Here is a 27,857-nt window from a genome sequence, read left to right on the forward strand (position 1 = left end):
CTGAGGGACGTTGACTGTCTTTTGCAATTTTGCAATTATCCTGAAAATGAGCTGACTTAATTATTAATGACATCTTGAATACTTAGTTAAGAGACAGTGGCGTGCATGTTTCTGCTTTCATTGTAGCTGCCTTCTCAAATGATCTTTTGTCACGTGGTTGGTCACTTTTATTTTTAAAAAGTCTTGCCATTAGATATTTACTGGTCCAACGGTCGACCTTTTCAAACACGGGAGTCTCTCCGTAATAATCTTCTTTGCCGTTTGGCGGTAAGCCTGGTTGAAGAGACAGTAAATAAACACGTTGAAGGCGCTGTTGGAATAAAGCAAGCAGGCCGTTAGAATGTCGAGCCAGTCCGGAGTGATCCAGCCTGTGAAACCCTCCACCATGCGCACCAAACTGAACGGCGTGTAACACATGGAAAATGTCAACGTCACCATGAGAAACGTCTTCAGCGCCTTGTGCTCCCTGGCGACGTTGTTCCCCTGGTTCTGGTTACAGTTTTCTCGTAGCTCGTGTCGGCGACTGATGCGAATGATGCGATAGTAGATTCCCGCCATGACAAGCGTTGGGAAAGTATCGATAAACAGAAGAGCAAGTGTGTTTACCACGTTTGAATTGCTTCCGAAAAAACACAATGCTGAGCCGGGGAAGTACTGTGCTTGCGCTCCAAAAACCAGTGGGATCATTAAACTAAGTGGAGAGGAAATTGACAGACTGACTACAAGTATGATAGCGTGTCGTTTGGTGCACCACACAGGAAACTTGTACGGTTTTGTTATCGCGATGTAACGATCCACGTTCAAGCAGATAATTGAATAGATGGACATGCAGAGAATCGTATTCATACAGTATGAGGCAATGGTGCATCCTATGTCACCATACGGCCACCGGTTAAGACCCGAAGCGACGCTGTTGAGAAGTGACAATAACCCAACGAGCAGGTCGCTGGCCGCCAACGTGGTCATGAGGACCTTGGTGCTGTCGGCCAAGTTGGTCACGCGGCGCGTCACAGAGATCGAGAGAATATTGCCAGCTACAATCAGCAGTCCAAGGAAAACGATGAAGCAAGTCCGCAGAGCAATAAGAACTGGTGACAGTCCTGCACTGGTAGTTGATAAATCAGCCATTGTTAAACTCTAAACACCGCAAATATTTTTTGTTTACAAAGCCAACAAATTCAACCAGTTTTCTTGCAGTTACTACCCTGCTCAGTTGTTACAGTCGTAGGTTGTGTTGCAAAAACAACAGTCCGTTGTAGCTTGTCCAGATATTGGCCATTTCTTGGACTCTCAAACACCACATCTATTCACAACTTCAACAACTCCGTGTAGTTTCTTGTGGTCACTCTCCAGTTCAGTTTTCACAGTTGTAAGTTGCACATTCGTAAAACTCTCCAAGACTAAACATTGCAGTTTTATCATCACAATTTTTGAGGTCTGTTTGGCAACTTGTGAAGTCAAGAGAAATTTTGTGAAGTCGACAGAAAACATTTGTTTCTTGCAGTCAATACAAAAAACACTGTAACTTCCTCAAAACTAACAGGGGAACACTGACACATAACTCCCCCTTGCCAAAACTCCAATCTCCAGCAGAACGTTTTCCAGGCAGTTTCCTCTCGGACAGCCTCCCCAGGCTTTGCTCAGAAGTTCTGATGTCGGTGTCACAGCCAAGCACAATAAAAACTACCACTGTATAGGTGACATGCTCATTTATATACACACAGCCTTGTACACTGTCTCAGATTTAGACTAATCCTGTAATTGATGTCCGTAGGACACTGTCTGTTGCTTTGATTGCTTTGGTAATGCCTTGTCCATTTTTGGCAGAGATTGATAATGTAAATTAATTAAGAAGTCCATTACCGACTCGTAGTCCCGCCACCGTACAACCCGTTTCATAAAGCTGAAAGCCTCCCAAAGGCCTTCAAATAATAATTATGAAATTCACTTTTGTTTTCTTGTTATTGTCAATACTTGTAAATGTTGATTAATGTATACAATGTAGCACATATTGTTTTGTTTGTGTTTATGTTTAATTTAATTCTTAGAATTTTTTATTAAAAAAAAAATTCTTACAAAGACAGATTAAACCTTAAAATTTTGATGGAAGATTTATCCTCTTAATTCCACGCGACTTAATTCCTCTGTGGCCTAAGTCATTATTCACTGTCATTTTCAACCTTTCTCGGAATCTGTGATTTTTTTTTAACCCTAAAACACACTAAAAAAAACTCACATTTCTTTAACATTGTGGTTCATTTAAGTTAAAAGGCTGTGGACAAAAAGAACACGTCGGCATCAATTAAGTGCCTTTGATGAGGATGAATAGGCTTCTTATTTTCTCAAACGTTGCCACTGGTTTTAATACCGGTAAACTGTGGATCTGCAGTTTGCAGTGGCGTGGTGCAGACTACCGCGCATCGCCTTGGTTACACTTCACCACTTTAATTATTAAAGCTTCCATGGTAAATTTGCCGAACGCTTTTGTCAGGTTGTAAATCCTAAGTGTAACTTCAGAACTGTGTACTCACGACAGTGGTTTCCTCTGAAAAAAAAAAAATCCGGTTTGCATTTATCATTTAAACTTAGAACAGCTATGTAGAAAATGTTAATATCTGGCCGGAAATTTGTTTGGTACAATGGGTAACTTAGATGACATATTGTGTTCATGTTGATTGTTTAGCTGTATAGTAGCTTCATCCCACAAAAGTAGAGATTCTCATATGCGGCTGTTTACATGGTTTAGACAAATGAGAAGTTTGACTGATTGTGAACTTGTTGTTAATTTTAAACTCAGACTTCAGATAAAAGCACTTTTGGAAAAGCATTATGTTGGTTTAAAATTTTATTTACGGTAAGTTGTTTTGGTCAATGTTTGAGTCTGACTCATATTGGCCAAAATTTCCTTCCTGCTCTTGGGTTAGCAATTTTGAATCTTTGTAAGTGTACTCAGTTGGGATTCGAACCCGCACCAATTGTGCCAAGTGATCTGATTTGATGTTCTCTTTTTCCCCCCAAGGCTCTTGGGCCGGCCATGAAGCGGCACTTCCCCAACACCCTGATTGACCCCATGAAGTTCTTTGTCTCTCGGGTCAAGACCAACCTCCACATTATCATCTGCGTGCCTCCGACAGAAAGACTGCTTCGTATCGCCCCCAGGTGAGTGGTTAGAGTTGTGACCGAGACAATCACAAGTCAGTCATAACTCATCATAAGTCAAATCACAAGTTAATTTGATCACAAAACAATCACAGGTCAATCTTAAGTCAATCACAAGTCAATCTCAAGTCAGTCACAAGTCAATCTCAAGTCAGTCACAAGTCAATTATCAGCAGTCATAAGTCACTCTCACATTTTTAGTCACAAGTCAAATTATAAGTGGAGTCGCAAGTAATGGGATGAACATTGACAAAGAAAGGCCTTTGTAAAATAGTACATTTAGATGGCTTGTCGCTTGAAATGAGACTTGATGACTTCGGATGATATGGGATTGACTTGTGATGACTTATGATTGACTTTGTGGTTGGTGACTTGATTGACTTTTAATGACTTGTGATTGACTTGTGATTGACTTGTGATTGACTTGTGATTGACTTTTCTTGCAATGACTTGTGATGACTTGTGATTGACTTGTGATTGACTTTTCTTGCAATGACTTGTGATGACTTGTGATGACTTGTGATTGACTATTTTTGACTTGTGATTGACTGGAGATTACTTATGGTGACTTGTGATTGGCTTATGATGACTTGTGATAACTTGTGATGAATTGCAAAGACTTGTAATATTAACTTGTGACTGACTTTTGTGATGACTTGTGATTGACTCATGATTGACTCGTGATGACTAATGATTAACTTGTGATTATTGAAAAACAAAGTAAACAATTCAGCTTTTTGTCTCACCTGTTTTTGCAGTGAATACCCAGGCCTTGTGACCGGCATGCAGATGAACTGGATGTGCGATTGGTCCCAGAGTGCACTGCTCGGCGAAGCCACCTACTTCATACACAAGCACACTTTAGCCAAAGACAGCACGCCTGAAACAAGGTCAGTAATAACGAAAGTCTTAAGCTCTAGTTTCTAATGCTACGAAGCATATAAATTTGCTTAGTAAATTTTGCTGACCAGTGTTTGCTGCTTATCACTTAACTTTAAGCGATATTTTTGCTGTTCAGTTCAGTGAAACTAGACCTGAAATTTGCTTAGCACGTAATATATTTGCTTAGCAGAAACTGGTCACCAGCCAAACTGCCATAGGATATGTGTTGCTTATAACTGTTCCCAGCTAGTTCTTGCTTAGCAGATTAATTTGATAAGCAGTATTTTTTGCCTGGCACTTCCACAAAATCTAGGCCCACGAAACTACCCTTCTAAGTTGCCTACCTCACCCGTTGTTGAAAAAATGTAAAACACTTGCAACGCAATCTAAATATTCTTGTCACTGAAGACAAAACTTGGGGCCTTGGGGCCTCGGCTCCTGTTAAGAACAGATAGGTTTTGTTGGTCATATTACTCAAAGTCTTTTAATTAAAACATACTTCATTCTCGAGCAGAATTAATATTTTAGAAAAATTTGAAATGTATTTTTTTTTCTTTCTTCAGGGAGAAACTGGTATCCTGCCTGTCCAACATCCACAGCTTCATACTGCACGACTGTAATCAGATCCCCTGGGCGGGGGAAACCAGTGACACCGTCCAGATCACCACGCTCAAGATCCACGGCAAGAAGGAGGCCATCAAGGTGCAGACGCTGGACGTGCCCAACCTGCCGTACACTAAACTCATCATGAAGGAACGCATCAAGGTAAGCCTAGATGCCAATTTTATTGAGCGGCTTAGCACTGAAACTTGCTAAGCACATACAATATTTTTGCTAAGCAAGAAAAGGTTATCAACCAAAAAATACAGGTGCGATGTGTATTGCTTGTGACCCGGACTCAAACAATTTTTGCTTAGCGCATACATTTTCTAAGCGGTATTATTTCCTAACCAGCTCCAGGAAATTGGGCTCAGATTTAAAAGCCATGGTGGTTGGTAGTATCATTTTGGGAATTTTAATGAATGCTCAAGTTGTAAAATCGGAAGTTGGGAGGGACGAAATGCTGAAGAAAATAAAAATGGTTTGTAGTGCCATGAAGCAGGGGTGAGATTTGTCAGGATTTCTTCTGATTTTAGGGGGTTTTGGGTAAAGATTTTTCCCGATCTCAAAATTTTTAAAGAATCCTGTTTGAAAAGCAGAATTCCATAGGTTTACCGTAAAGTTGTTTTATCTTTAAAAGTTTATGTAGTGCAAAAGAAATGGATAATTTAAGGGCTTCTTTTAGGAAATACAAACGTATACCACAGACCCTATGTTGTTCTGGGGCCAACAGCCGCCCCAAACCCTCCGGCGAATAATTTTTCATTTCCCCCCAATTCACCCCTGATGAAGAGTGTCTGATTCTGAATGGGCCCTCCCATCGAGATACTGCATTGTGAGTTCTCTTTTGGACGTGCATACATTTTGTAATTGACAGTCAAGTTTCTTTCTCTAGTTGAATCACCGAGACCCCAACATGCCGGGCAAGCATGAGATCTTCATGGGTCCCCGTACCTTCCGTCGATTCCTGGACTGCTTCCGGTACATCTACAGCACCAAGGGCAAAGAGAACACCGCCAAAGTGGGACAGCTCAGGTGAACTTGCATCCCTAATCTCAAAATCAAACCCTCCCCCAAAAGAAGAACAAACAAACCAACAAAACAAAGACAATCAAACAAAAGCAAGTAACAAACCTAAAGACAAAAAGAAAACTGTGACAACTGATCAGTTCTTAAGTATATTTTTATTTATTTCTGAGGTTTCAGAGTTTTTTGCAAATAAATGAAAAAAGTGTGGTTCCTATCTGAAATTAGTGCTTATCTTGCAAAATACGTTTGTTAATAAAAGCCATAATTTTAACAGAAAATACATCCATCTTGAATTGAAGCTGTCAAAAAAGAGTCCTTGTTGCTTAGTGCAAAATCAATAATGTTAAGCAATTTTCACAAATAGATGTTAAATTTAGACAATTCCAGAAATTACCTTTTTGTGGTAAAATGTTAAGTATTTTGTAAATTATTTGTAAGATAAAGTGTCCTGTTCCTAACTCCAATGGTATAATTGTATATGAATGGGTGCCGTAAAGTATGCATGGAAACTTTATTTTAAGAAGACTCTTATTTTTTCTTGTATAATTTGTTAGCAGGGAAAAGTCTATTATTTTTCTTTAGAAATTTATCATCAAAACACAGTTGTACAAGCTTTATAATGCATACCCATCTTGCTTCTCTCAACAGGAAAGCCCTGTCCTGCCTGGCCCGCACCCAGCAGGACACCCTGGCCAAGAAGCGCGACATCAAGCAGCTGCAGGTGGAGTACGAGCAGGCCAGCGAGAAGGTGGCCTCCCTGCTCTCAAGCCTGACGCTGCGGGCAACCGTCCTGGAGAAGACCAAGGCGCAGTTTGATGAGGCCGGCAACAGCCTGAGCGCTTTCTTGCAGATGCACGAGGTTGAGAGCGACGAGGAGATAGAGGACGAACTGCTTGCCGCTGGTGGGTCTTTGCTTGACCCTTATGCACACTCGATAGAGGGCACTATACTCAAGTGTTCTTTGGATTGGTTATGCATTGCTGCCTCCTAATTTTAGTTTCAGTGCCTATTTAAGCAGTTTGAGGCCTGTAAAAAAGGACTTTCCAGAAGAGAGAAAATATTGCTTAGCAAAAGTTGTGCTAAGCAAAAAAAAAAAAAGCTGAGAACCAGTTAAAATGATGTAAATCTTGCATGATATTTTGGCTGGTAACCCATCTTTTGCTAAGCAAATATTTTCCGTGCTTACCATATTTTGTGCTTCCATAAAATGGGCTGCTGATTTCGGTTTGAATTACGTGCAGTTTTACTTTTATTTTTTTCTGAATACGTGTTTTCTTGAGGGAGTCTCCAGTCTAATTTGAATGCCTGTGGTTTTTGGAGGAAATTTTCATGCAGATAAATATTTAAAATTTTCTTTTTGATTTTTCAGAGGAGAGAGATGAGTACGACAAGGAATTTGAGCGGATGCGACAGGAGAATCTACAGTCTCGTAAGATGGCGATTGATGAGGAGCTGGAGTTGGCCATCAAGAAGGTTGTAGATTGCCGGCAGGTCTTACAGAAGGCCAGAGACCAGGTATGTGTCCATAACTTGCTTGAATGCTAGACCGATTTCTTAAGCCTCATCTCATGACGCTTTGACCTATCACAATCATGAGAGCGCTACCAATATAAGTCCGACACGTGTGCACCTATATGTGGTTTTGTGCATTTCTCATGTTGTTTTACCCAAACAAATGCATGTGGCTTGGTGTAGCAATACTTTTCTTGCCTTTCAATTCAGTAACCTGGGTTCGAATCCTGCCCGAGCCATCATGTGCATTGGGTTTTCAGTCCCTGCCTGATTCCATTGGTTTCTAGGAAATGTCATTCTGGGGTTGTTCTGATCGCTGTTATTCCCTTTCTGATCTTCTACCAAAGGACCATTGAGGAAATAAGTTAAACAACTTTGGAGCTATCTAAGTCAAAAGTCAAATAATGGATAAATACATGCAAGCTTTCTGTCATCGTTTCTTCAGGTGATTCACTGGCGGGAGAAAGTTGACCGCTCCTGCATCGAGCGTCTCAAGTCCTTCCAGAACCCTCCGCAGATCGTCCTCCAAGTCATGGAGATGGTCATGGCGTTGCTCGGCAAGAACAAGCCCCTCAGGCAGCACCCGGACCGATCAGAGAAAGTGCCCAACGAAGACGCCTCGGTCCTTTCCGGGAGACATTCGAGCATGTCGTCGCCCAGTCCCAAGAGCCCAACCAAGCCCCACCGCACGCCAAGTAAGTCTCTCGCTTCTGTTAGATTTTGATTTTATGCAGTTCACGTGTGTTTGATTTGTTCTGAAATGTTTTGGCACATTTTGATGATTTTTTTTTAATCGGCTCTGTGCACAGCTACCTATGACAGCCAGTGTCTAAGGATGCGCTGTAGACCTAATTTTCATGATGTCATAACGACTTCGTCTTAACTGTCACGTCAAAGTGAATGGCCATATATTAAGCGAAAAGTAATATTGATGTATGATTTGAGAGCGCAGGCATGGACTAAATGTCGCGCAAAACGTTACGTCACAATTTTTAATTTATCAGTAGCGCCATTTCTGCCGTGTGTTAGTACGACGGTGCAATTCTACTATGAGCAGATAATGCGTGTTTGTGTACACTTATATGGAAATTAGTTGTGCGCAGTCTATGTAATAAGCGTATGCGAATCTGTGTGCACAGTCGCGATGCATCCATCATTCGCTCTCGTGCTGATCAAACAGCGCCACCTATAGTTTGTGCACGGAGTCCGTATCAATCTCATTTTTGTTTGATATTTTGGAGTCCAGCAAATTTCACCCATGCTCCAAGCATGATTGTTGAGTGACTTCCTTCACTGAGTTGAGCATGTTCCCTTTTTTTTTCCTTCTCATATTGCACATTCCTTAAGAAATCAGATTTTTGTTCTAAAAAGGAACATTTTGTTCAGGAAATTGGGAATTAACTTGAATGTTAGCGTGACAATTACTCCCAATACCACATTTTTGTGGCAAGGAAAGCATAAGTACGCAACTATTTTACTAGGGAATATATTGTGGTAAAGTACACTGCTAAAGAACAGAAGCAACATACTTTTCTTAATATTCACCTTGTTTGACAGTTCAGTATAGAAACCATAACACAAGTTGTGGCATAGTGGTGTTTTTTCAAATACCCTAGCCACTGTTCCTTAGGCTACTGCATAAATCCTAGGTAAGCAGCAAAAGTGCTAGTTAATTGTCTAAGAACTGCTAAAGAAGTTTTAACAATTTGTCAAAAACTGACAAACTTTGTTTTTTATTCGAGCGACAAAAAAATTATTCCCCAAGTCTTGTCGTTACAGGGAAGACCCGACCAGCACCATCAAAGTATTTGAGCTACTCCTCAGGTAGACTAAGAAAAACATATAAACTACCATCTTCCAGTCACATGTCAGTCACATGATCATATCAGGTGCTACTTCTCGGTTTAAAGAGACTCCCCAGTCTCGATCAGTCATTGCTGTTACGATCTGTGTAATCGCAGAAATTTGCTTTGTACAGAAAATATGTGCTCAGCAAAAACAGGTCACCAGCCAAACTGCCATGCACTGTGTATGGATTGCAACTGGTACTCAGCTTATTCCTGCTAAGCATGAAAATTTGCTTAACGAATGTTCTGCTCAGCGAAAATGATTTCATAAGCCAAGGTCAGCCGAGTACCGGTTACAATTAATGTATATCATATGTCATTTTGGCTGGTAACCTATAATGTTAAGCGAGTACGACTGACTGAGATTTGGTGGAGACTTTAAACCTTTTAAGAGAAGAGATACATTAGCTGCAGTCATTCATAAATCAAATCATTCAAAATTGATAACATGCTGTCATTAATTCATTGCAGTTCAGTGCATAACAAACATCATCGTTTTATTTCATACATAAAGAAGTCATGAAAAATTTAGCATATTGGAACGTTTTCCATAAATTAAAAGTATTTAAGGGTCTCGTATCCTTTTAGCCTAAATGCTAAGCTGGAGTAACCATTTTAGAGCATCACCGAATTAATCCCAAAACCGTGAGCTGGGGGGGGGGGGGGAGACTCTTCCGTTGGGGGAGGTACACTGTAGTACAATTATCATATGCAAATTAACCCACACTTGGCTATGTGAAACAGCGCCCTCGCTTGTGCATGCACAAAGCCAATGCTCAAAAAGTTCATACATGTATATAGGCACATCCACACAAATTCATTCATAAATGGTTATTATATGATTTGATTTTTAGCCTCATTGACATATTTACATTCAGCTAGGCATGAAATTTTGTCATCTGCTTTAATAGAAGGTCCACATTTTATATCCACTCACCTTAAAATATTTAATCTCATGTTACAAAAGTATTTCCCATGTTGTCAACAGTATTGTGGAGTGTCTAGATGCATAAAATAAACATCGGCAACATTTTATTCAATGGTTTTTATTTTAACAGATAGAAGTGAGAACTTCTGTAGAGCACCAGCAGAAATGACCTCAAATATTTAAGTTTTAAAATTGTGGTAAATAAAATCGCACTTGTTGAAGCTGAAGACATAGTCGTGAAATTTACGAAAGTATTTTATGTACGTACTTAAAAGCCACTTACCAGAGTTCTTTTAGTTGAAGTCAGACGTCCCGATGTGATACTTAGTTTGTCTGTTGGGAAATTCTGTAAACTCCAATTCTCTGCCGTAGTTTGGTCTGTAATTGTTTTCTACTCATTAGATGTCACATTAGCGATGTATCACATTCACTTTTCCAACAGCAGCTCATTAAAGTGTCTGATATGCACGTCCAAATTTACGGAATTGCCCTGTTACATGTTTGCATTAACACAAATCGAACACCCACTCTGACACACCCATTTTATGTACTGGCCCCAAATCAGGAATATATTGCTTAGCTGAGAATCAGTTGGGAACCAGTTGGAAGCGGTAGAACATCGCATGACACTTCGGCTGGTTACCAGTTTCTTAGCGTACATTTATGCTTAGCGTATATTTATGCTTAGCATGAAGCTCCGTCTGTCCACCAATTTTGTTTGCATGATGCAGCATGGCATGCTAGATATTGACTCACTGTTCTTGATCACCTTTTATTCTCCCGTCCCATCATTCTTCATTTTTCCTTTTTATTTTCTCATTTTCATCGTCTCTTTCTTGTCCGTTTTCCTCCTTGAAATCTTCCCCTTGCCTGCACTGTACCACTCTCCGTGGCTCTGACACACACCCTGCATGAACACCTTTTCTGTTATCACCATGAAAAAGGAGAGAGCGTTGTCACCAAATCCAGTAAGTTCTGTTATTTGCACTCCTAAATATTTTAGTTTCCATTTTTTTTTGTATCAACGCTTTCAAACATCTTGATTTCAGTAATTTGCAATTTGCAATCCTCTGCCTTGATTTGTAATTTTTCAAACAAATTGTTCTTCCTTTCAGTTTTGTGCTCGCTTTATCTCAAAAATTACCATCACCATACATTTCCCACGAAAATGAGGGTTAAATCAAGAGTATTTTCCCTCTAAAGCAATACAGTTGTCTAAATGACATAAAGCTCAGATCAATCACATGACCCAATCTGGAGAGTTAAGGTTTGCAGTTATTCTCAGGGATTATTTGAGAAGTCTTCAAAAGATTGAGCATTTCTTTATCTTTTACTTTATTTACATCTCCCTTCTCAAACCAATCAAACAATTAACCAATCGACAAACCAACAAACCAACCATTCGCAGAGTCCAAGGACCAGCTGACGGACAAACAGAAGTGGAAGCAGATGCAGAACATCCTGAACGACTCGGTGAGGTTCGTGGAGACCCTCCAGGGAGTGGACTGGGAGAACGGACTTGATCCCAACATCCGGCTGAACGTGGAGCACTACCTGCCCAAGCCCAAGGGAGACGGGGAAGGGGTGACTGGAGAGGGCTCATTGCTTGAAGTCCCTGGTAAGATGTGGTATATTAACACTATATTGACTGCTTTGGGTGGTGTAGTAAAACAATATTGACTGCTTCAAGTGATACATTAAAAATTATGAATGCACTACCTACCCAAGTCCAAAGCAGAAAAGAAAGGGGTAACTGGAGAGGGCTCACTACATACTAGAAGTCCCAAGTAAGATGGATGATTCTTTACAAATATTGACTGCTTCCAGTGGTATAGTAAAACTATTGACTGCTGCAAGTGGTTCATTAAAACTATGTACACAGCACTACTTGCCCAAGCCCAAGGGAGATGGGGAAGGGGTGACTGGAAGGGCTCGTTGCTTGAAGTCCCTTGCTTGAAGTAAGATGTGGTATAGAAATACTATATTGACTCATTTGAATGGTATAGTAAAATTTTATTGACTGCTTTATTAAAGTGGTATAGTAAAACTATGTGACTGCTTCAAGTGGTATAGTAAAACTAGCCAATCTATCCATCTTGTAGGTGGAGCCAAGCTCCCCGCCTCCTCCCGTCGTAGTCCCGCTTCTCTCGAGTCTGGCGGCATCACCATCGCGGCCGTCCGCTACAGCTCGGAGGATGCAGGCAACCTGGTGGCTTACATCTGCTCCTTAGTGGAGTACTCGCATCAGTGCGGACCGCTCCGAGGTGCCCTGGACAAACAGTCGGAGCTCGAGAAGGAAAAGACGGAGAACGAACGTCTGCAGAAGGAACAGGATGAGAGGGTGAGTAGGGGGAGTGTGGTTGTAAACGGTAATGGCAGTAATGTATTGAACTCGCTCATTTGAAGGTGAAGTGGGTTCCTTCTGTTAAGTTCTCTTGCACCCTCTGGCCCGAGCATAAAGATGTGGGAATTACCTGGGGATGCTGTTATTGAATGTAATGGCAGTAATGCATTCAAAATATTTCCGTTGAAAGAAAAGTTTTGTCGTCTTGCACCCTCCAGCCTGAATTTACTTGATTCCTTTCTTATCCTTGGCAGAACCAGCAAAAACCAGGAAGTCTCGCATATTTTTTTTGTTTTTTTTTGGAATTCCGGCTATAATTTGGACATTATAAATTTTAAACGATTTCTGTCTCTTATCTATAATGTTTACACGTACATGTATGTTGGAGCGTTTTTACTACCCACCCCGACTTTTGTGTGGATTTACCTGCGCCGTCTTGAATTTAAAACTCCATTTCTCACTGAATAAATACGCAATCATTCTTTCATTCCTTGTTGGAATTCTCACTGCAGGAGAGAAATAATTTCATTTGTTAACATGCACATACCATCCTTTTCTTTCTTAAAGGGAATATACATCATTTGCTTTTGCTGTAATTTTCAGAAATGGATGGAATTGGGGGGTTGGAAATATATAGCAAATATAGTTACACTGACTTTTTGGAGGTTTTGGGTTCGAAAATGCTATAAAAACCAAGAAACACGATCATTTTCCTGTAGTCTGGTTCCCTGACTCCATATAAGAAGAAACAGAGCAGTTTACATACATTGGGGAATTGTAAGGTCAGGGAACCAGTCTAGCTGGCTCGTACCCGTTCATAGGTTTGTAATCGATTGCAAACAAGTGCAATGGTCAATTGGGGCCAGTATTTGAAAAAAAGCCAGTTGTTTCCAACGCTGATCGGCCGATCAGCGTTGGAAATTGATACAAAAATACCACTTTTCTTGAAAATGACAGTATACCAGGTGCCATAATTTTACAGGATGCTTTAGACTGTCATTTACCAACATCCTATTAAGGTATTTCGCAAAAACTTGGTAGTTTTATTTTTCGATGTTTGCAAATGTTGTATATTCCCTTTAATGGATATTTGTGGTGAAATTATGCAGATTAACAATTTTGATGAAATTATCCTATGGGTGACTGTGCTATTGAAAATTTAATAAAATTAATCGCAGTTCAGTCTAAAACACTCTAATTTGAATGTAGAAAATCTACATTGGTAATTTTCTCGAGATTTTAGTATATCAACCGTTAGAATTTTTTTAACATTGTTTTTTTCCCCTATTGTGTTTTCATCCATCGTAACTTTACACGCGGTGTGTTCTGGCTGCGACAATAAAAAACCAAGGCCGGAACTGCGGTATGTAAAGATGATTTGGACGATGTGAACTTTGACCCCGCCTCCTGCTCCAAACTCCGCCTACTTTCCCTCCCCCAACCCATGCCCAAACCCCATTGCGTGCTACTTATGCCTATACCCCCTTTGTGTGCAACGCTGGTCTATGCATGCTCCCATATCTTGCAACTGACTGAGCCTGCTAACTTTGGATGACATGCATATTCATGAGTCAGCCTCTAACTCTCATTGGTCAATCGAATTATGACTCGGGGTAGCTATGAGCTAGGGTGTATTTTCAGGTTGTTGTGTGGACCACTTTCTGTTTCCGTTTGTCATGGATTTTTTTTATGTGTATGTGCATGGATTGTGTCTGTATGATTTACACTTGTGATTTTTTTGTTTTGTTGTGAAATAGTTTTTTTGGTGTCATCATTTGAGGAGTTTTTGAATTAGAAGGTTTCCCTGTACTTCTCCCTACCAAAGTCGGAGTTAATTACTGGGCATTAATTCGCATGACTGGCAGTGCTTGACACATTGATTTACAGCTATAATAATTAAGTTTAATATTGTAATGATGGCATTAACATGTATTTATTTGCAGTAGTCATCATCATGGGGGGCACTACAGAAAAATAAAAAAACGGAGGTCATTACTTACAGTGGCGTATTTCATTTTGCAACAGTGGGCATTCTTATTAATAAATGCTGGCAGCCATTGGGATAACATTGCATGGTTTTGGCATGTGTTCTTAAAGTTCTCGGTTTTTAACCTAATAAACAATAAAAAATACAAAATTTGTTTAAAAAAAACAACTTAAATTGCATGAATGTCCTGTATAAACACACGTATAAATATAACACTAATAAGTTTATCAATACTGACGATTTCATTATTTTTTTATAAACAAAGTCATCTTTATAATGCAATGTAGGAGCTCAAACAGTTGAAAATAAAAGAACTGAATTCTGACATTTACAAACAAGCATTGAAAGTGTTTGAAAAAGTACATTTTACTGTCACTTCTTTACATAAGTTTTTCTGCTGTCACATTTTTCTGTGAGGTTTTTACATGCGTGATGCAGAATAAAAAGTTTCCTCTGACTTGGCGACTGCAGAAAAATTTCCAAAAAAAAAAATAGCCATCAAATTAATTTCATAATAAAACCTCATCAAGCAAACCAAAAACCTCAAACCTCACAGTGAACCTCACTATTAACCTCACCAGGAGGCCCGTGAGGCGCTGGCCCGTGAGGAGCATGAAGAGCCAGAGGAGGAACCAGTCTACACAGAGGCTGACATCCCGGCACTGCAGGAAGCCGTGACAGAGCTACAGAAGGAGTTTGATGCGGCCGTGGTGGTCAAACACGCACTGGAGAGCGAGCTGCAGGCTAGTAATGAGAGACTCAAGGCAGCTACCAACATGATCAGAAGGTTGGTCATTGTTTGTGTACAAAGTCAGTCATAAGCCAGTTCACAAGTCGGTCACATATTGGTTGTAAGCCATATCACAAGTTGAATCATAAGTCGGTCACAAGCGAAATCACAAGTCGAGTCACAAGTTGGTCACTAGCGAATGATGAATCAAAAGCCAAATCACGAGTCATTCATAAGCCAAATCAAAAAATAAAATTGCAAGTTGAATCACAAGTCCAATCACAAGCCAGTCACGAGCTCAATCACAAGTTTGTCACAAATAACATCACAAGTCAGTCACAAGCAAATCACAAATGAAATTGCGAGTCCAATCACAAGTTGGTCACAAGCTGAATCACAAGTCAAATCACTAGACAAATCACCAGTCAGTCACAAGCCAAATCACAAATGAAATCGCAAGTCCAATCACCAGTCAGTCACAAGCCAAATTGCAAGTTAAATCAAAAGTCGAATCACAAGTCAGTCACCAGTCGAATCACAACCAACTTTATTCTTTACATCAACTACCAATCTAACCAATCACATTTCTCCCCTTACTCCGACCCACCAATCAGCTTGCAGCAGGAGCTGAAGCGCTGGCAGGCCTACGTGGATGACAACGCCGTCAACGAGTGGCTGCTCAGCACCTGCGTCTCCGCTGCGGCGTTCCTGACCTACTGCGGTGGAATGGACCCGGACCCCCGCCGACGCCTGGCCGACTACTTCAACGTGATGTGCGAGCACCACGGACTACCCGTGCCCAAGAAGAAACTCTTCAAGGCTATTCCACTCATCAAGTTCTTGTACTCCCAGGTGGGTAGAGTAATGCATATTCATGTAACCTCTGACCTCGCCTTTCACCGTACAATAATTTGGAATTATCCAACATCTCCTTTTGAATTCGTAAGAATGGCCTGACACCGGACTGGCGTTTACAAACCCTGTAAATTAATTTTGTCTCTAATCCATCTTATCTTAATCCCTTCCCAGGTTTACATCAGGTCACTGCATCTTGAATCTCTCTTAATCCTCTTTTCTTTAATCCTCCTTCTTTCTCCAGGTTGACATCGAGTCCCTACGCATCCTGAACCTCCCCTCCACCCCAAACTCTCTCAACAACGCCTGCTTCATCATGCAAGAGCTCAGCAGCTCAGCCTGGACTCTGCTCTGTGATCCGACGAGTCGCATCATCGACTGGCTGAAATGTTACCTGAGCGGCCGCGTCTTGCTGGTCAAGTATCACGTAAGTTCTAGACCCAAATTTTGCCAAGCACTGAAAATATTTGCCTAGCAAATTCAGGTTACCAGCCAAAATGTCATGTGTATTGCTTGTAACTGGTTCCCAGCTGATTTTTGCTTAGCCAGAAAATCTGCTCAGCACAGAAAATGTTTGCTTAGCAAATACAGGTTACCAGCCAAAACGTCATGTGTATTGCTTGTAACTGGTTCCCAGCTGATTTTTGCTTAGCAAGAAACTCTGCTAAAAACAGAAATATTTGCTTAGCAAATTCAGGTTACCAGCTAAAATGTCATGTGATGAGTATTGCCTGTAACTGGTTCCCAGCTGATTTTTGCTTAGCAAGAAAATCTGCTCAGCACAGAAAATATTTGCTTAGCAAATTCCGGTTACCAGCCAAAATGTCATGTGATGTGTATTGCTGGTGACTGGTACCCAGCTGATTTTTGCTTACCAACAGTTTCTGCTTAGAATGAAATACTTACTTCTCGACCCACTTTGTGTCTTCCGTTTACAGGAGTTGCGCTCTCAGCTGGAGACCTGTCTCACGGAAGGCACCCCGCTGGTCATCATGGACTGCGACGCTCACGCCTTGGCCCAGGACCAACGCTTCACTCGCTTACTGCGCGGCCGGCTGGCGTTCATGAACGCCAAGGCTCCCTTTAAGATGATGGTAAGATTACAGGATTGTCAAGTTGGTGGCGGGACAGCAGTTAAACTCTTCGACGAGCCGACATATCGACTCGACTATAATCATGCATTGTTTTAATCTGGTCTTATTAAGACACTTAAAGGGAATATACAACATTTGCAAACATCGAAAAACAAAACTACCATTTTTTTACGAAATACCTTACTAGGATGTTGGTAAATGACAGTCTAAAGCATCCTGTAAAATTATGGCACCATGTGTGAAGTCATTTTCAAGAAAAGTGGTATTTTGTATAAATTTCCAACGGTGGTCGGCCGACCACCGTTGGAAAAACCTAACTATTTTTCAACTACTGCTCCAAATTTACCAATTTTTTTCAGTCCAAATTTTGTTTGCTATTGGTTACATGTTCATGAACAGATGCAGGTCAGTTAGACTGGTTCCATTATCTTACAATCTTCCGGCATCTATAAATGATCCATTTTATCTGTAGTGGAGTCAGGGAACCAGACTACTTGAAATTTTTTTTTTCTTCGTTTTTCCAGTATTTTCGAACACAAAACTTCAAACATGTCAGTGTAACAATATTTGATCTATTATACTAATAACAGATTTTCTGAAAATTACAGCAAAAGCCAATGATGTACATTCCCTTTAGTAACATAGTCTGAGAGTAAATGGTTCCCTTTTGGTTATGTGCTTGACTACAACACTCGTGTTCCTTCACTTCTCCGTTCATAAAGGTCGCGGACCACGAGGTTGAGTGCCATCCCAACTTCCGTGTCTACCTGCACACCACGGAGATCCCCCAGCGCATCCCTCACAGCCTGGCTGCCTACACCAGCATCATGAACTTCTACCAGACCAGGGAGGATTGTGAGGAGGAGCTGCTGGACCGGTTCATGGCGCTGGAGAAGGCCAGGCTGGATGAGGACGGAATACTGGCTAATAAGGTATGGGAAAAATTCGGAAAATATGGGAAAATTCAAGGATTTATATGGAAAAATCCTATGGAAAACCTGTGGATTCTATTAGTATAACGACTGGATTAAGCGAAATCGCTGAGTGAAGATGGAATTATTTTTCTTATATTTAGGAGAAAATTTTCAACCTGAAGAAACTGAACGAGTTGGAGCAGCAGATGCTTGACTGCTTAGCGTCGGACACCAGACTGCTTAACGACCTGGCTACCACCAAGAAACTGGCTCAGCTCAAGAAACACTACGATGAAACCCTAGAAAGGTAAGCAAACAATCACAGAGCCACTAAGCAGACCAAAAAAATTGCTTAGCAAATAACGCCCGAGTGCCAGCCACAGACAATACACATTGCAAGACGTTAAAGTGGTAACCAGTGGCAAAATTCATAGGGCTGCTAAGCACAGAATTTTGCTAAGCGCAGAAAATATCAGAAACAGGTTACTCAGCTTAAAAGCCATACAGTATTTATTGCTTGTGACTGGTACTCAGCGAATTTTTGCTTAGCACACAAATTTGCTAAGCGGTATTTCTTGTGTAGCAGAAATTGGATCCCATTTGTTTTGCTTAACAAACATTTTTCGTCACTATTTTCTGTGATTCAATTTTCTGTTTTTCTCTTTTCTACAGTCAAGAACGCATACAGATGTCAGAGAAGGCAATCCACAATGCGCGCGAGGGTTATCGGTCGATTGCCAAGCGTGGCGCCGTCTGCTTCGACGTCGCCCGCTCCATCGTTGAGATCAATCCTATGTATCAGACGTCATGGCAACAGTTTCTGGACGTGTACGACGCCTCGATCAAACACTCCGAAAGGTGATTTAAAATTTGATCATTTCTTCAGAAAAAGGCTGATAAATATATTGAAATTTCATGCGAAATGAAGAATTTTGACAGATTCAGTTTAATTTCAACATTGGAGCTTATGCTCTTAGAAAAAAATATTATCAAGCTCACATAATGTACTCATAGTCTTACTGGTGGTTATTCTGGTGAAAATCTGGCTCTTAAAAGCAGTGTGAATTATTTGTGTTTAAAGCAGATGGTAGCAACAAAAGTGAAACCCAAACTTGCAATTTTGTATTCCCAACTTTTTCTTCCAACCCTTGCATGATAATTAACTCATCTTATCCGTTCATAAATGTGTGCATGCTTGCCTTTTTGTCCACGCTTACCTTCAACTCATGATATGGCTGTTCAGAACGTAAGTAGTTTCTCCAAAAAAAAAACCAGTTGATGACTACTCTCCGTTCTTCCGATACTGACTCACGACTTTCATTGCACGTGAAGATCCAACTAACCTTCCTTCTACATCTGTAAATTTCTGGGAGACCTGAGATTTGCACCTTTGTTTCATGTTCTTCTGTCTCACTAAAGACTCACGATATTTAACTTTTTTTGTCTTTATACTCCATTGTCTGTTCTTTGCAGTGTTTGCACAAGATGAACACATCAAAATACCCAACGAATCTTAATATTGTCCTGGTTTATTCATATGAGTGAAACACTTAGTTTTGTGAAAGTGTGGGTTCTATTTTTAATCATCGGACACAGCACAGCTAGTTTGAAAATAGTGAAAAAGTTTGGAATTTTTACTCCGTGTCGGATAGAAGAATGGAAGTCCTTGAATTTCTTTCTCAATAACTTATCACCCTTTTATTTAGGAGTGCTTTGCATAACTCTTGAAATTGGTAAAACCCCCTAGTCTTGTTCCAAGGATCCTGAGTTTACTTCACACACATATGTAATCCTGAAACCAGGATATGAGCTCAGTGCGCTAACAAAGAGGGTGCCCTTTTACCTAACAACGACGTCCCCTGGGCGGGACATTTTGCTGGTTGACGCGCACCGTTCCTTGTGTGTGACGCACATACACCAGGGGATTTGTACTCAGATACACGCAGTGGCCGCGCTTCGCGGCAAATGAATTGCAGTTAGGCAAGATGGCGTCGGTCAGTCACCCCCAACTGTACTTCCTTTGCCGATGAGGGGGTACTTGTGAACGGAGCGGATATCCAAGACTTTGTTGTTATTTTCTCAAAGTACTTGATATTTTGAATTAAGATGAGCCTTTCTCAACTAATCGTAAATCAAATTAGGTTTTGCCCTTCACCGACTTATAAACACTGTATACTCAGTGTGTTACCTCCAGAGTGAACTGATCGACTGATCGTGTTTGTTGATAATATTCAACAGGGCTGCAGTAAAAGCTGTGGTGGAGCGTCTGACCTACAACGCCTTCCAGTCGACAGCCAGGTCCCTGCTGGAGAGAGACAGGATGATATACGCCCTTCTGCTAGCCATGGAGGTGAGAAAATAGTTTGTCCTATTTTTGAGTCTTTGAAAAGGCAAAATGTATTTATAGGTTGTACTATTTTTAGGGACATGAATGCTGAATTCAATATTGGGTTTGCCCTTCACCAACCTATTTTATAAAAACTGTATACTCCGTGTTGTCCTGAATGATTGTGAGAAAAATTTCACGAACTTCTTTGATGGGACTCGAACCGACAACCTCCTGCTTACTAGTGCAGTCATCTTATCTACTCAACAGCTAGCTGGTTCGAATCTGATAGAGCAGCCGGTACTGCAACAAAATGTTAAAACCGTTTTTTTTTGTCCTGCATACAGTAGTTTTTCTGTGTGATTTTGTCCACATTTCTTCAATTTTCCATGTCCAATTCTTCAAACTCCTCTCTTTCTAGGTCGAGGACTCCCTCGGTAACGTGGGTCCCGGTGAGCGCGAGTTTGTCATCTCCCCTCAGCTGGGCTCCTCCATCATGACTGCTCTTGGCCACACGGTGGCGCCAGACCACCGCATCGCTCAGGCCAAGAAACCTTTTGATTGGATGCTGGACGAACAGTTCCACAATTTGCAGGTACGCTGTCAATTTTTTCTAAAGTCAAGTTTATTGAAATTGCCAAATTATAGAAGTATTCCATGGTGTTCAACTATACGTCCCGGGTGGACAAAAGCAAGTTGTAGTTAAGTGGCTTGCCCAAGGACACCACATATGACCAGCAGCTGGATTCGAACCCCTGACCATTTGGTCATTGGTCACAATCCCTAACTCCCAAGCCACACATCTCTTCCCGTTTGTAATTGCTTGCTGAAGAGAGGTAACTAAGGGTGAAGCAGCTTGCCCAAGGACACAAAATATGACCAGCATCTGGATTGGAACCCCTGACCCTCTAATAATGGGTCACAAACCCAAAACATGAAGGCATGTGTGCCATTGGGCAAGCAACTGTACCATACTTCCTGAATAGAGAGACAAGTATGGGTAAAGTGTCTAGCCCAAGGACACAACATATGATCAGCAGCTGGATTCGAACCCTTGACCCTTTAATCACTTGTCACAAACCCTTAAAAAATGTTTTGCTCTGCAGTCCCTTGCGATCCACTACGAGTGGTTCCAGGAGATGTTTGACCGCATGCCCAAGGACGGCCGTGAGACCCAATGGCGGACCCTCGGAGAACACGACACGCCGGAAACCGCGGTCTTACCAGAGAAGATGGACGAAGTGTACAACCCCATGCAGAGGCTGATGGTCTTGAGGGCGTTCCGGCCCGATCGCATCATGCAGGCGGGGACGGTTTTCGTCAACGCCGTGCTCGGGAAAAAGTGAGTAGACTGGAAAATCGGAGCTCTACAAGCTGAGATTTTCATTGGGTGCTGTCCTCCGAGACAATTTTGCCTTCCCAGTTATCTGATTGGCTAGTTCTTCAGTTCATGCAGAACATAGTCCCTATGGGCGCACAGGTTAAATTATTATGACCCTGTGTCAAAGGTCATTGTGACAATCACACTGGCTGATATCTAACGCTAACTTTTTTGTATTCAGAGTTCTGTCAATTTGGTTTTAATTCCTGTTGACTTTGTAACACTTACAATCGTGGTTTTCATTTCAGATTATTTCTTATTTTATAATTTAACAAGATAATTCTTATTCAAATTTTTCCTATTAATTGTTATTTTAAATATTTCACTAATGAAACAACTTCATTAAGTTAGTTATGTAAAATACTAAAGATCTATTTTACACATATTTTCTGTTAACTGAATAATTCTTTCATCTGCATATATTGTTTTAACATTGAAATATCTCAACAAAAAAACTTAAATTAAAATGGTCGGTACCCTTCCATGATTTGCTTTTTTCCCATAAAATTTTGTCCATGTTGTGAGTTACCATTAGCCATTGTTTGGATACCATTGTTTTAAAATGCAAATTTTCTGAACCATTTCATAAAATTGCCATAAGTCCAAAAATACTTTAAAAGGTTTTTACCAGATGTTGTGTTCATTTTGGCTGCTTTTTTACCGAATATGTAGTTTCTCAAGCATTGATGTTTGACATGGTTTCGGTTGTTTGATTCACCATCTTTGTTGTTAATTTTGCCTCGTCTCATTCACATTGCATGCTTATTGTCGTCTCCATCCACTCATCAGAATCAGAGGATCTTCATCAAGGTACTCAACAAATCAGTGGACTTACAATCCACTGTATTTAATCAGTGGACTAACAATCCACTATACCATATCATGGTGTTGATATTCAGTGTGTTTTTGGTGCAGTGTTCAAAATCACTGTATTAATCAGTGGACTAACAATCCACTATACCATATCATGGTGTTGATACTCAGTGTGTTGTTTGGTGCAGTGTTAAAAAATAACTGTATTAATCAGTGGACTAACAATCCACTATACCATATCTTGGTGTTGATATTCAGTGTGTTGTTTGGTGCAGTGTTCAAAATCACTGTATTAATCAGTGGACTAACAATCCACTATACCATATCATGGTGTTGATATTCAGTGTGTTGTTTGGTGCAGTGTTCAAAATCACTGTATTAATCAGTGGACTAACGATCCACTATACCATATCATGGTGTTGATATTCAGTGTGTTGTTTGGTGCAGTGTTCAAAATCACTGTATTAATCAGTGGACTAACAATCCACTATACCATATCATGGTGTTGATATTCAGTGTGTTTTTTGGTGCAGTGTGCAAAAGCTCATGTTTGTGCTGTTGGGAATGTCCTCGCGTTTTTGTAATTTTTTATTCATTATTACCACAATGAATATGGATTCAAATTATAACCTTTTGAAATTTTCCAACTCTAAATAACTTTGATATTCAAAAACTCTCCCTTCATTGAGTATTTCAATTAATTGATAGAACAGCAGTTTCTTTTGAAGAAAAAAAACCCCAATATTTAAGTCTTGGGGTTTTTTTTGGGGGGGGGGGGGGCACTGAAGACTTCTAACTACCTAACAATCTTTTTCCAGTGCTTAATGTTTCAGTTTGAATGAACTAGAAAAAGATGGCTTTAATTTTACACTAACATCTCACCTTTTTTGTTTTCTTCACTAATTTTATCCTGGTCGATAAACACGAAACTCCTTTGAAGTACACTATAAATGAGATGAGATCATCTTGTGCAAATTGCAAATTTTACCAATGACCTCAGAATTTTTATGTCATTTTTCTGCGAAATATGATCTCGACTTACCAGGGAACTTGGTTGCAGTAACTAACGTTTTTCTTCCGCTAGAACTTCCATTCTGGAATTTTTATCCTTGTGGAGTCATTTCTTTGTTTTCGTTTACTAAATTTTTCGAGTTTGAATGTGGACTTTCAAAATTCTCCAATGTTAACCAGAACTAATTTCCTGGGCTGAAATTTGGACTTAATATCCCTTACATAAAATACTTCCATTTGCAACAAATCAACACACCTTGGAAATTCCTAGTATGAGTAAAATCCATATATCTGTTTCGTGATAACCTTTCTGAGACATATTCACCTATAGAAATTGCTCTGTGGAGACGTATACAATCATTTGTTCCCTAATGTGCACGTCTCCACAGGGTACTGTGTACCAGATACGATACCAAAGCAAACACACACGCGCCTTAAAAAAAAAATTTGACAAAATCTACCCCTTGCTTCCCTAGGTACATCGGAGAGGTTGCGTTGGATTTTCCGGGCGTGGTCAAGCAGAGCACCCCACTCACCCCCATCCTGCTCCTCTACACCAAAGAGGGGGACCTTGCCCAGAAGATGTTCCATGAGTATGCTGCTAAGAGGCAGTGCAAGACGGTGGTGGTAGCGCTGAGCAACTCTGAGCAGAATGAGGAGAGGTCTATGAGGAGGTCTATACAGACGGCCATGCAGGAGGTAAGGGTGACACAGATGGTGACAGACCCCATGATACAACCCCTCACATGCACCTCCATACAACCCATACCCTCATACAGCCCCAGACATACACCCTCATACAGCTCCACACATACACCCTCATACGGCACCACGCATACACCCTCAAAACAACCCCCACATACACCCTGATACAGTCCTACACACACACCCTCGCATATCTTTGTAAACACCGCCAATTTTGGACCCCATATTGTCCCTAATCCTCATTCCTTTGTTTGTACTTTTTAGCAAAAGCTCTCCTTGGTTTTGTACACGAATTTCAATCGTGGACTATCGGTCAATAGTGGACCCTTTGTTTGTGCCCTAACCCTTTGTCCCTAGTCCGCGAATGCCGGTGTTAACATACTCACACACCCACATACAGACCCATGCATTCACCCTTAGAGTGAAAGAGGGAAAGTGGTGGCAGTTACTCAGAGCATAGACAAAATAGCAATGATGACACAGACAGTGACATACACCCTCATACATCCATATAAAAGCACCCTTTTGCTCAATGAAAGAGACAGTTGTGCAAGTTTTTCTCAACATTTTTGAGATAGACCCGAAGTTCAAGTCCGAAAATACAGACTATATTTTATTCAGATTTTTCCAAATAACTTGCTATGTTTCTTTAAAAAAAGAAATTCTGTCCCCCGGTTGGATCTAGAACCCTGACTTTTCGTCTTATCTTTATATCAGAGTCACTGGGTGCTGCTGCAGAATGCCCACAATTCACCCCACATCCTGAACACCTTGGAGACCGTCCTCAAGGAGTGCAGTCACAAGCACCAGATCAGCGAGTCCAACTTCCGTCTGTGGATCTCGGCCAAGATGGCCCCCAGCATCCCCGTCCGTCTGCTGCAGTATGCCGTCAAGGTTGTCGTCGATTCGCCAAGGGTGAGTGAAACGGTGTCGGTATTGCTTGGCTGCGGCCTTTTACATGCAATATATCATTACTTTTAACCTTGTTATTGCTGTTTTATTGGTGGTTTTCATGCTTGTTTCGGTCTCACACAAGTGATATCAGTGAATCTTAAGTGTGATGTATTTGAGCTATTTATGTATAAGAATTTACCTTTTTTTTCTTATTTTGCTAAGGTTTTGTACTGTTTATATATACTTCTATAGCATAGATATCTTCACACAAATCTTGTTTTCTGTAGAAAGTTATTTTTGTCACTTGCCTTTGTAAAGTTGCTGCCCTTTTTTTTTTTTGAGGGGGGAGATGTTAAAGGTCCAAAACTATTTTTTCTTTATCATCACATCCTCCGATCTCTCCACAGATCATGAAGGACAGCCTCCAGCGCACCATGGCCCTGATCGACACGGACACCCTCAAGCTGAGCTCACGCAGCGAGTGGCCTCCCTTACTCCATAACCTGGCCATGCTGCACGCAACCATCCGACTACGAGGGCGCTTCAGCCGCGCAGGGTGGAACCTGCCGGGCGCCATGGACTTCGGCTTCAACGAGATCAGCGTACGTTCCTAAATAACTTCTTGGAAAAAATAACAGATTTTATGAAGTGATGAATCAATGTCATTGTTGACCCGTGGATTATTCTATTTTGCTCATGGAAAATGGAATGCTCCAGAGATCACGTTGGAAGATAACAAACCTACTAGATACCTTAAAAGAACTCCCAAATTTGTGGTGATCTTCATCCTCTCAACGCCCCCCTTTCCACCCCTCTTTTACCCACCAGGAGGCCATCCAAGTCGCCGCCAACCCTTTCAAGGACTACACCACCATAGAGGGTGAGAGCCTGAAGGGAATCTCCTGGATCGGCCTGCGCTACATCATCACCGAGCTGATCTACGGCAGTCACGTGACCGACGAGTACGATCAGACCAACCTGTCGGCCATGGTGGACTACTGGGTGGGGCCCAACGCCGTCAAGAGGGAGTACGAGGCAACAAAACGTAAGCTTGAAGACAAAAATTGACATGATTGACCGAGAACTACTTCCTAACCTTTTTTGTTGAGTCCATCGCAAGTTCAGTCAAAAGTGAATCACGAATCCTAGTTACAAGTGATAAGAGATTAACAATAACGAAAGAATACTTATTTCACTATTCATTTGCATAGCTTGTGACCCAATAGCGAGTGTGAGGTAATCATTATCTCCGGTTTCCTTGGCTTGAAATGACTGAGAATATTTTTGCCCTCCCTGGATGGGATGCCAGTTGCAGGTTACTCCCCAGCTAATGCTGGTACTCATTTATACTCCTGGGTAGAGAGGACAAAGTTGGGGTGAAGTGGCTTGCCCAAGGACACAACATATGCCCATCAGCTGGATTCGAACCCCTGACCCTCTGATCATGTGTCACAAACCCTAACCACTTGGCCACACTTCCCCTAAATTTGGTTTGGTAGAGTAACTGAATTCAGCTGCTTGCCTGAGTGTGAACCAGCTTTATTAATCAATTTTATTTGTTGGTTAATAAATAATATAAATCATACAATCTCTCTGTCTTAGTACGCTACAAGATCCCGGCGGCGTTCTTCAGCAACAACGTTCGTCTGACGGCCATCATGCAATCGCTGGAGTCCATCACTAACCACAGCCTTGACGTGCCTGAGGCGTGTAACATCCACACATCCATGGAGGTAGGTTCCATGTCTAGAGTTTGTTGTTAACATACAAGCCCGAGTGTAACACTTACGTCAAACTGGCGTTCCAGAATCTCACCGAACCAAAATGTATTTAGAGCAACTCAAGTCGATCCCAATAGAATTTGGTTTCGAACAAGCAACCTTAATGTACAAAGTTTCCATTGATTAGTCTCTGGTGTCGTTTCAATCATTACAATTTTGCAACAGTTGATCTCCAACTTAATTCTAGACTTTGGAATACTGTAGTACAAAGCCACTCTGGAATGCCAAGTTTCAAACGAGCGACACCTTATTTTACGAAAATGAGTAGGGGGTTTGAAGGAAATTTGCTTATTTGAAAGATTTGGCAAATCGAGAGTATAATGAATGTAGGGGAAATAATTGAGCATTTTTTTGAAAATATGAAAAATAACAACAAATGTGCTAAAATATCATCGTTGGCAAATAACAAGTGTGGGACTTTGCTGAAATGTCTAATTGTTTTCCTGAAAAATGTTGAAGTTGAAATATAAATGTTAACCTCATTGCACACGAAATCATTTAGTGCCGCACTTCGCTAAACTCTATTAATATCACAACCTATCAGAATTTAGTGTCATAAAAAACACATCTTTTGCATATTAAAGTATTGCAGAATAATTTTTAAAAGCTAAATAAAAAAACCATTGCAGTTCAATTTGCATAAAATGCATGACTTAGTGATGCTAGCACAGCTAAACTCCCCTGCAAAATTAGCATACCGCCCTCAATAGTTCTTGCATATAGCTAATAGAAAATTTAGTAATTGCTGCCAGTAATATTTTGTTTTTTAAATTTTTCATTGTGATTTCATTGCATTGTGTCTATTAGGACGATGGACGATTGATGGTAAGAAATAAAAAAGAAACAAATGTATAATTTTTTTTTGAAAACTGTGTGATCCATTCTAACAGTGTGCTGTGAACTAACTGTAATCAGATTTGTCTGGTTTTCATATTTTTATTTTTTTTTCAATTTGAGAAGAAAAAAAGACGAAAACTGGGATCCTGTTTTTTTATCGCTTTAAAGTGAATTAATAAAAAAAAATTTCCAGTATAAAAAAAATATCCAGAAACAGTCCACCAGGCT

The 27,857-nt window shown here is 40.7% G+C and overlaps 2 protein-coding genes across 2 annotated transcripts in view; one reads left to right on the forward strand and one right to left on the reverse strand.

Moving 5' to 3' along the window:
• The window catches only part of LOC119745907 (dynein heavy chain 5, axonemal-like), a 79,355-nt gene that overhangs the window by 46,544 nt on the left and 4,954 nt on the right, over nucleotides 1-27,857 (forward strand). Inside the window, exons 56-85 of the mRNA XM_038222589.1 lie at nucleotides 3,020-3,159; nucleotides 3,918-4,049; nucleotides 4,605-4,806; nucleotides 5,537-5,676; nucleotides 6,319-6,572; nucleotides 7,040-7,185; nucleotides 7,628-7,877; nucleotides 8,962-9,006; nucleotides 10,902-10,925; nucleotides 11,366-11,575; nucleotides 12,060-12,298; nucleotides 13,653-13,664; nucleotides 14,870-15,075; nucleotides 15,633-15,870; nucleotides 16,118-16,300; nucleotides 16,812-16,967; nucleotides 17,690-17,899; nucleotides 18,043-18,188; nucleotides 18,554-18,739; nucleotides 19,125-19,127; nucleotides 20,120-20,231; nucleotides 20,629-20,802; nucleotides 21,314-21,549; nucleotides 22,378-22,398; nucleotides 23,889-24,111; nucleotides 24,835-25,032; nucleotides 25,419-25,613; nucleotides 25,840-26,056; nucleotides 26,614-26,744; nucleotides 27,600-27,617. Of these exons, the coding sequence (XP_038078517.1) occupies nucleotides 3,020-3,159; nucleotides 3,918-4,049; nucleotides 4,605-4,806; nucleotides 5,537-5,676; nucleotides 6,319-6,572; nucleotides 7,040-7,185; nucleotides 7,628-7,877; nucleotides 8,962-9,006; nucleotides 10,902-10,925; nucleotides 11,366-11,575; nucleotides 12,060-12,298; nucleotides 13,653-13,664; nucleotides 14,870-15,075; nucleotides 15,633-15,870; nucleotides 16,118-16,300; nucleotides 16,812-16,967; nucleotides 17,690-17,899; nucleotides 18,043-18,188; nucleotides 18,554-18,739; nucleotides 19,125-19,127; nucleotides 20,120-20,231; nucleotides 20,629-20,802; nucleotides 21,314-21,549; nucleotides 22,378-22,398; nucleotides 23,889-24,111; nucleotides 24,835-25,032; nucleotides 25,419-25,613; nucleotides 25,840-26,056; nucleotides 26,614-26,744; nucleotides 27,600-27,617 (4,647 nt within the window). The remainder of the gene's footprint in view (nucleotides 1-3,019; nucleotides 3,160-3,917; nucleotides 4,050-4,604; nucleotides 4,807-5,536; nucleotides 5,677-6,318; nucleotides 6,573-7,039; nucleotides 7,186-7,627; nucleotides 7,878-8,961; nucleotides 9,007-10,901; nucleotides 10,926-11,365; nucleotides 11,576-12,059; nucleotides 12,299-13,652; nucleotides 13,665-14,869; nucleotides 15,076-15,632; nucleotides 15,871-16,117; nucleotides 16,301-16,811; nucleotides 16,968-17,689; nucleotides 17,900-18,042; nucleotides 18,189-18,553; nucleotides 18,740-19,124; nucleotides 19,128-20,119; nucleotides 20,232-20,628; nucleotides 20,803-21,313; nucleotides 21,550-22,377; nucleotides 22,399-23,888; nucleotides 24,112-24,834; nucleotides 25,033-25,418; nucleotides 25,614-25,839; nucleotides 26,057-26,613; nucleotides 26,745-27,599; nucleotides 27,618-27,857) is intronic.
• Nucleotides 73-1,390, reverse strand: LOC119745905 (beta-4C adrenergic receptor-like). The gene has a single exon (XM_038222587.1). It carries the CDS (start codon nucleotides 1,126-1,128, stop codon nucleotides 190-192), a length of 939 nt encoding a protein of 312 aa, XP_038078515.1. The 5' UTR covers nucleotides 1,129-1,390; the 3' UTR covers nucleotides 73-189.

This window comes from Patiria miniata, unplaced genomic scaffold, assembly GCF_015706575.1.
Source record: "Patiria miniata isolate m_02_andy unplaced genomic scaffold, ASM1570657v1 HiC_scaffold_7, whole genome shotgun sequence".
Classification (NCBI taxonomy): domain Eukaryota; kingdom Metazoa; phylum Echinodermata; class Asteroidea; order Valvatida; family Asterinidae; genus Patiria; species Patiria miniata.